A 9,663-nucleotide genomic window follows, 5' to 3' on the forward strand; every position below is an offset into this window, starting at 1 on the left:
ACGTCCAATTGACTACTGTACACTCTTTAACTCTTATCCTCGAGTGGCCTCTGGTAAATGGTGATAAGTGGTGATGCCTATGTAAAAAAAAAAAATCACACCTGTTAATTTCTGACACTAACATCTTGTTTTATAACAAGACAAGATGCTACTAGTTTTGTTAATTCATTTGAGACAATCGAGAATCAACTATCTGTAAAAACATAAATCCAGCCAACAATCAATCAACTACCAAAAAAAGCTACACAATGTGATTGTACAAGATCAAACGTGGGTATTTGTTCCTGTTCCAATAGACACCATTGATCACTATTCAGATATCCGATTCTCTGCTTTAGGACTATATTAAATTACAGATCCAATTTATTCTTCAGTATCTCACAACAGGACTCTTGTTGCAACTTTCCATTATAGCACAACTGACTGACTGACGCTAACTATAGCAACAGTTTGCTCTTGCAACTTCTTTCAGAGGTCAAATAACTTTGTTTCTCTAGCCATTGGCAGGATCATCTGCTCCAAATTTGTTTAACTGTTGACTAGCTTTACTAGTTCAGCAATTGACATAATCAGCTGCCCCTGCTAATGTTCCTGTAACTTTGCCCAGCTATATAACTAACAACACTTGTTCAGTTGTTGACATGAATAGCACAAATGACATCCTGATCATTGCACTTGACCAACCCTGAACTGAACTCATAACTAGTTTCACCTGATGAATATGGCCTTCACAGGATAATTACAAACTAGTATACTTGCAAATAACTGTCCTTTTCAGGACAATTCCTTTTCAACCAACCGAGCTGTCCTTTATCTGCAGTATGACATCCACATGTGATCATCATTGAAGAAACAAACCAACCAGACTTGCAATGAGATATTAACACCTGACCATCATCATTGAAAAATGGAGCCGACCAGACACTCCACACTGACATTCCAGTGACTGACCCTTATCATTTACCATTCCATCTATCATAGCAAAATCATTTTTTTTTATTTATATTCCACAAAATTCTTGTTTGTCATCTTTCTTTACCCATTACTATATTGTTTTTGTTTCTAAAGTTCTAAGACTACCTTTATAATAAGTCTATCTTTTTTTTATGGAAGCTAAGGAAAAGAAGAGCTGCTTTTTATTGCATCAGAATAGAAGAATCCTCACTTGTTATTGTCATTTCCATCACTTAGTTTCTTAGAGAAGGTAGAGAAAGATAAGCTTACACTTTCCTCCCCTCCATCTTTTGGATTATTTTTTGTGTTCAAATCTGTAGCTGATAATTATTTTTGATTTATGAATAGTCCATGACTTATTCGAAAATACGGTTGGAAGTTTGTTTTATTTTAAGCAGATTAATGATAAAATTTCACTTGTCACTCCCTTTTAAGAAACAAGAACAAAAAAAAAAACAAAAAAACTGGAACAACTATTTGTTATATTATGTGTGAGCATAGACAAAGTATGCATAAATTTGATTAGCTTCACTTTTTTCAATACGTATGGATGTATACGCTCTTATCTGTCGGTTTCTCTGTATCTTAGCAAAACACGCTTCTTAAAATATCTGCTGAGTTCAATAACAAATGCGATTTCTCTGTTTATAAAATAAGTTTATTATGAGAACCAGGCGTCGGTTGTGGAGATAGAGAGACATGGTTAGTGCATGGCAGGAATGATGGTGAAGGAATGCAATCACACACGTCTGGTCCGCGTTGACTCGTTAACCCAAACAATCCATTTTTATTGTCACTCCATAAATTGGAATTGCCATTGTCCTTTTGTTTAGGATTGACATCACAGGTAAAATTCTGGAACATTTTTATATCTTTGTTCCATTTGTTATTTTTTGGGGAATCTGGTGTTTTTGGGATCATCCGATTCAAAAACCTGGTACTTCCCAGCCATAATCCAACACTACTTATTTAAAAACGGAGCATGATAAAGCATAGTAGGAGCAGTTCTAAAAATGAGTAGAACAAGTAAAGCTCTACACAGTGCGGACATCAGACACTCAACAGCATTTGCCCAACATAAATAATTACAAAAAGTTATGTAAGTGCACAATTGACGTGTACAGATAAAGAATTTGAGAAGATCAGGGTAAATTACAATATGTTGTTTTTATTCAAAGTTTCTCTCAGTTCAACTTGGTAAAAATGATTAAAGATAATATTTGACCTTGATAGAGATGACACATGCTTAGATTCTGAACAAATTTAAGTGAATCATTTTTAAGCTCAAACTCTGAAAAAAAAACAAAAAAAAAAACAAAAACGAAATCATTTTAATGTGTCAAGTTGATTTTGCTTTAGAAAAGCCTGGAATAAAATTTGATATCAATAACATAAGAATTAAAAAAAAAAAAAACCAAACCCCCCCCCCAAAAAAAAACGTTTACTTATACACAGAGGAAGAAATAGGCTGAACAAAATCTGACTTAAAATTAAATTAAAAAATAGAAATAAAATTCTGTTAAGAGGATAAAAAAGATTAATTTCAAAGAGAAATGAAAACTCTTCTGGGGAAGATTACAAATGTTTGTCAAAAAAAAAAAAAAAAAAAAAAATGAAAAATTATAAAATTTTTATTCATATTCTTTTTAAAACTCATTCCATTCTTGCTTTGAATTAAGTTAACTAATCCTGACAAAGCTGCTGTTGGAATAAGAATAACTTTTATTCAATTTTAAACAATATATTCATCAGCGTCATTGACACTGATTAAATTTTCACTTATCCTTGTTTCCTATTAGTATATCTTTCTCAGTAGATTCATTATTATTATTATTATTATTATTATTATTATTATTATTATTATTATTTAAAAATGTTATGCAGTAGATTAATCTATTATTAAACAAAAAACTCTGAATTTGCTTGTCACAATCTAAAATTTTAACATCATGATCTCATTTTAATGTTCAAATGAAGTCTAAAAATATTTTGTGTGAATTTAACTACAAAGAAAGGAGGGGGGGAGACACTTAGTTTAGTAGTAATCTGGAGACATTCTTAATTATATTTAGTGCTTTTAGTAGCACTTTGCAAGCCTCCTGTTTTTTTTTTTCCACTGATAACTTAAATAATTTTGTCTTCTAAAGGAATGGATTAGAAAATTGATTTTAGCAGTGCTCTGGAGGTCTCCTTACTTATAGAAGTACTTAATATCCTTGATAGAGCTATAATCCAAAGTGCTTAATATCGTGGATAGAACCAGATAGGATCTCAAAAGCGAATTTTTATTCACTCCTCACAAGTCACAAAACAAAGGATTTCTCTTCTTAAAGGGTGGTGGGGAGCTTTTACACACACACACGCACACACACATATATATATATCTATATTTTTATAAAGTAATAGGGTTCGTGTGTTTCTGTCTGTGTGTACAGCTCTCCACCATCAACGAAATATAAAGGAGGTAAGAGGGTAGATCTCTCCTGGTAGAGAAACATTAGAACCCATTTTAGGATGTTTCTGTAATAGGAGACATAAGAATCTTTGCCTAATTTCTTTATATACTATTCTACAAACAACCCCCATATCGAATGACTTATGCTCATTTGCATATCACATTATATTAAATCTCTTTAACTAATTACCTCGACCTTATTACATATTGGAAATATTCTAATCATTTCAACTGTACTATTTACAAAATCTATTTAACATTTAATCTATCTTCTATCTTCTATCTATCTATATCTATATCTATATCTATCTTCTATATATATCTATAAAAACAGAGATGTGTGTGTGCCACAGACGATTTCTGATTGGTTAATCCAATAATCACATCTCCTAAAAAACAATCGTTTCTACGCTCTTACCTTTACCATAAAATATTATGGCTTTATTTATTGTCCATCTTGGAAGGGTTTAATTTTTTAATAACTTGTTATTTACAAATTAAAAAAATACGAAACTATTATACGAAACTAAACTACACGAAATACGCGCACACACGCACATTCACTACCGTCACGTTGTTATGGCAACCAAACCCGCTGACTTCTTTTTCTCATTTCACTCGTGGTCTTAAATTCATTTCGGGTTTGTATTACTGTACACATAGATTCGAATAAGTTGCCAAAAAACAAATATATAACAAATAAATGCTATCAAAGGCAAATTTTTCGTGTTTTTATTCAATTTAACATGTTTATTCAGCTCGAAAAGCATACAGTGTTTACCGATGTATTGGAAAATTCAAGATGGCGGCCGATTCTCTCTTTAACACGGTAAGTTTGGAAAAAGGTGTAATAAATAAAAAACCGGTTAAAATACTGTTAAAAACTCGCTCAATATATGTTACCGTGACATAGGTTGACATATATTCGGCGGGTTTTTAATAGTATTTTGTATAGTTTTTTATTTATAACACCTTTTCCCAAACTTACGGTGTTAAAGAATGTGTGAGACGCCATCTTGAATTTTCCAACACATCGGTAAACACTGTATTCTTTTCGAGCTGAATAGACATGTTAAATTGAATAAAAACACGAAAAATGTATCCAGTTTTTATCGGTTTTTTACCTTCTCTGCAGAAGTACAAAAAAAACAAAAAAAAAAAAACGGAAGGTACTTTTACAGAATGTTAAACTAACCCTAACCGATGTTTTATGTTTAGTTTAGGAAAAGTCAGAAGAAATAAAAGTCATTATTGCATGAAATATACGTATTTAGTTGAAGTATTGTTTATGTCAATTCTTTCGAAGAAATTTAGCAAGAATACCTGTTAACCAGGAAATCGGTAAAATGTCATCATGGATGAATACTTGTCTATTATAATTTCTACCCTTGACAAAAACTTAGCCATAACAAAAGAGATTTATTGTTCAGATTGTTTTTGAGATTGATTTCTATAAATAAAATCGACTTTAAACTTAAAGACTTAAATTACAATAATTGAATTTAAACATTCTTATTTCAATATTTGGCACATAACACCTGCAAAAATGATCACAATGTCAGGATTTCATTTTATTTCAGAATCGATGGCAAATACTAATATTTAACATTAGTTTATCATTTAAGCCGATAAAAAGCCCTTTTTTTTCCGAGTCATAAAAGGATTTGGAGTTTCCTAATCAACCTTTCGGGTGCAGTTGCACGCTCTCAAAATAACTAAAGTGTTGGCTTTAAAAAAATTGGTTCATTAAAACTAAACAGAGTTTTAATAAAAAAAAAAAAATAAAAAAAAAATCGCTTTGGTAATTAGATATGTCGTATGGTTATCCCTAATCGCTGAATAAAACCGCTAACGAGTTGAATGATTACGACATAAAATTAAACTCGGGTTCCTGAAACGGAAACTTCGTTTGTTTTTGTTTTTTTCTTATCAATATATTTACATTGTTATTTTGTTTTCATTTTCAATCATTCGAACAGTTTTCTTTTTCAAGTAATCCAAGTTACAAAATTCCCACTGTTTACTATGCTAAAATCACAATGACTAATGTATACCTATTAACCCTTATCCTTGAGTGGCCTCTGGGCCTTGATAAGTGGTGACACCCATGTAAAAAAAAAAAAAATCACTCGAACAGTTTTCTTTTTATAATGTACAGTTTTAAAAATTTAAAAACGATATAGTTTTTACTTCAGGAAAATTAATGGGTCAGTTTTTACGATGTGCCCTGTTAAAATACTGTTAAAAACTCGCTCAATATATGTTACCGTGATATAGGTTGACATATATTCGGCGGGTTTTTAATAGTATTTTGTATAGTTTTTTATTTATAACACCTTTTCCCAAACTTACGGTGTTAAAGAGGGTGTGAGACGCCATCTTGAATTTTCCAACACATCGGTAAACACTGTATGTTTTTCGAGCTGAATAAATATATTACATTGAATAAAAACACAAAAAAGATATCCAGTTAGGTAGAAAAGTAACTTATCTTGCCTTTGATAACATTTATTTATATATTTGTTTTTGACTATTTTTTCGAATCTATGTATACAGTAATCTTGCCAGGATGCGGAGGAAAATGAATGAAGGGGGAGGGGAATAAAATAAAAACATTTTGGAAACAGAGTAAGTTTGAAAGAATTGCTTTGCACAGAAAGAAATTAATGAAAAAATAAAATTAAATTTCTTTTCTTTCTTGATTTTTTTTTTAGTTTTTTATGAAAAAGGAAGTCAAAATTAAGACTATAAAAAACAATTTTTATTAAGAGCGAACCTCAGTCGTCAGGTCTGTAAAAAAAAAGACGTGGAATAATAAATGTTTTCTAATACAAATTGTTTTTACTTATGTGTTCATTTGTCTCTTTGAAGTTCGTTTGTTTAATATATCGGTTTGCAATATAATTTTGTCATTCTGTCAGACTCAAATTTTAAATCTATATATCTATAAAAGTGAAAGTGTGTGTGTGTGTGTGTGTGTCTGTGTACATTTCCCTACGAAATAACTCTGTCAATTTTTAGTCTACAGACTCGAAATTTGATATACAGGGTACTGAGATTTGGAAAAATCTATGTGATCGGTTTTTAGCCAGAAATTTGGCGATTAAGGGGTCAAAGTTCAACGATTTGAGCTTTGAGAACTCTACCAAACTTCTCCGACAATTTTGGGTCTACACACTTTAAATTTTAGATATAGCTTCCGTGGACATGGATCTAACTTAATAACTTGATTTGAGCCCAAAACAATAAATTTTCAGGGGTCATAATAGGGGTCAAAGTTTAAAAAATTACCCCCTTTTTTTTTGCTCAGCATACACCTCCAAACACCCGGGCAACGCCGGGCACCCATGCTAGTACATATATATATTTATGCGTACATTATCACCTTTCACATAGATTTATATTCGTACATACGTTATCACATGTCACACATTTATGTGCATATGTACATTATCACCTTCCATGCACATTTGTGTTTGTACGTACATTATCACCTTTCATACACATTTATGTTTGTACGTAAAGATTATAACTTTTCACAGAGTTATGATCGTATATGCGTTATCACTTTTCAGACGTTTATATTCATACATATGTCATCACATTTCACGCACATTAATGTACTGTACGTACATTATCTTTATTACGCATTTATGTTTGTACGTACGGTGTCACCTTTCACACATTTATGCTTGTACATACGTTATCACTTTTCACATAGATTTGTGTTGTACTAATTTGCATAGTCCTTTAAAAAAGAACTTTTATTAATTCACTGTTCATGAATAAATAAGTAAAATAAGTAATTTAAAATAAATAAAATAAATAATTATCAAGAACAGAAAGAGTTTTTTTTTTTTTTTAAGCATGAATCATTGAAAATCAGTTACCTGTATTATGTACACTGAAATCAACATGGAGGGCCGATTCTTCAAGCCGGATTGTATAAACCAATTTAAACCTATAAATAACAAAAAGGATATTAATAAGATGCAGATTAAATACTTTGGCAATGACATAAAAACAAGCTGACAAAATTATACGAGTTCAAATAGACTTATAAAATATCAATGGTAACTGGCAGTTTCAAAGCCAGTAACACAATTATGAGGCCGACAGCCAAATAAACAGTTATAATGAACATTTTGACTTAAGCGTTGGTGCTTTATATGCTAATCATAAACACTTTATATTCTATGATTATTATATTAGGTTAATAGAAAAGTTCTTGTGGAATTTTGTATTTTTATTTCAAATAATGTATTTTCAGATATGTTTTCCGTTATAATACCTTTACTTTATATATCATTTAAAAGAGCATATTTTAATCTATCTAATCATTTAAAATACAATCGTTTTAAAACAATTATGTCTTCTTTTCAGAACGTTGAATACAAAATAGAAAAAAAAAAAGCAAATTTTCTTATTTCAATTCAAGCTAGGCTGAAAAGCTGCTGAAACAGCTTGCGATATCAAGGAAATGTTTGGCCCAGGAACCATTACTGAATCCACAGTACAATGGTGGTTTAAGAAATTTTGTGGCGGCAACGAGAGTCTTGAAGATGATGAGCGTAGTGGTCGGTCATCGGCTGCTGACAACGATCAATTAAGAGCCTTAGTTGAAGCCAATCCGCGCACAACTGTTTGAGAACTTGCTTCTGAATTAGACGTAACATATGACGATTTCTAACCACTTGCGAGAGATTGGAAAGACAAGAAAACTTGATAAATGGGCGCCTCACAAATTGAACGACAACAAAAAGAAATGCCATTATGAAGTATCATCTCCTCTTCTTTTATGCAACAAGAACGCATTTCCTGATTGGGTTGTGACTTACAATGAAAAGTGGGCTCTTTATGCTCAGCTCAGTGGTTAGATGCCGATGAAGCTCCGCAACACTTCCTAAAGCCAGAGTTGCACCAAAAGAAGATCATGCTGACTGTTTGGTGGTCTGCGACACGTCTCGTCCATTACAATTTTTTAAATGCAGATGAAACCATTACAGTGGAAAAGTACTGTCGACAAATGGATGAAATGCATCAGAAACTTCGACAATAAAACCCAGCATTAGTTAATAGAAAAGGCACAATTTTCCTCCATGACAATGCCCAGCTGATAAACTGACCCCGCAGAAGTTGAATGAATTGGGTTAAAAAACGCCTCATCCACCATACTCTCCAAACCTCTCATCTACTGACTATCATTTTTTCAAGCACCTCGACAACTTTCTGCGTGAGAAATGCTTGAAAAACCTAAACAATATCAAAAACACTTTCAGTGACTTCATCACCACCAGAATGCAAGATTTTTACGCTATACACTTGTTTTGCATTGGCAAAACTGTGTTAATTCTGATGGTGCTTATTTCGATCAATTTTTGTTTCAGCCGAAATATGTTCATCTGAATTTAAAACCCACAAGAACTTTCTTGTCAACCTGATATTTATAAATACTTTATATGTTATAATTATTATCTATATAATTATAAAACTCTGTGGACCGTCCGGGCTTGCTTGCTTGAATCTTGTCTTCGATGATTGGACCATTCCATCTTTTAAAAAAGGGATGACAAGTGAATATATATTATTATTATTATCATTATATATAACTAATATAGACTAAGGAATGAGGGTGGAGAGTTGTATATTTTGTTTTCGATTCTAGCTGATGGCACCCAAATCATATATATATATATATATATATATATATATATATATATATATATATGTGTGTGTGTGTGTTTAGTTTTGATCTCACTACCACATATTAGGTTCAATATAATACTTTATAGAAAATTGTCTCTCTATTAATAAATATGTTATCTGCATGAATTAAAATACAATATTTAAGCGTATGTTATGATCTCGCAAAGCTAGGCGGCCTGCTAGTATTTATAGATACTTTATATTCTATGATTATTATATTTATAGATATTTTATGTGCTACGATTATTATATTATCCAAATATCCAGCATGAAAATGTAAAAATATAGGGGGGAAAAAAATGTAAAGTTTAATGATTATCGTAAAGATATGTAAACACATAAGCCAATTAATGTGATTGATTATTTGGTAAAAGTACTTCAGAGTCACATAACTCAAATATCATAAAAGTTCATCATTCATAATTAATGAAGCCATTAGCTAAGTGATTTCTTTTTTGTATTTTCTTTATTTTTTATCATTTTATTTAAAAAATTTTTTTTTTATTTTTTATCATTTTATTTAAAAAAAAATTTTTTTAATTTTTTTT

At 31.1% G+C, this 9,663-nt stretch overlaps 1 protein-coding gene across 1 annotated transcript in view; it reads right to left on the bottom strand.

Annotated features, from left to right (window-relative positions):
• The window catches only part of LOC145246688 (uncharacterized), a 160,871-nt gene that overhangs the window by 19,809 nt on the left and 131,399 nt on the right, over positions 1 to 9,663 (bottom strand). Inside the window, exon 6 of the mRNA XM_080108413.1 lies at positions 7,300 to 7,370. Within this exon, the coding sequence (XP_079964539.1) occupies positions 7,300 to 7,370 (71 nt within the window). The remainder of the gene's footprint in view (positions 1 to 7,299; positions 7,371 to 9,663) is intronic.

Source organism: Euprymna scolopes, chromosome 24 (genome assembly GCF_053919585.1).
Source record: "Euprymna scolopes isolate OS-2025 chromosome 24, ASM5391958v1, whole genome shotgun sequence".
NCBI classification, from domain to species: Eukaryota; Metazoa; Mollusca; class Cephalopoda; order Sepiida; family Sepiolidae; genus Euprymna; species Euprymna scolopes.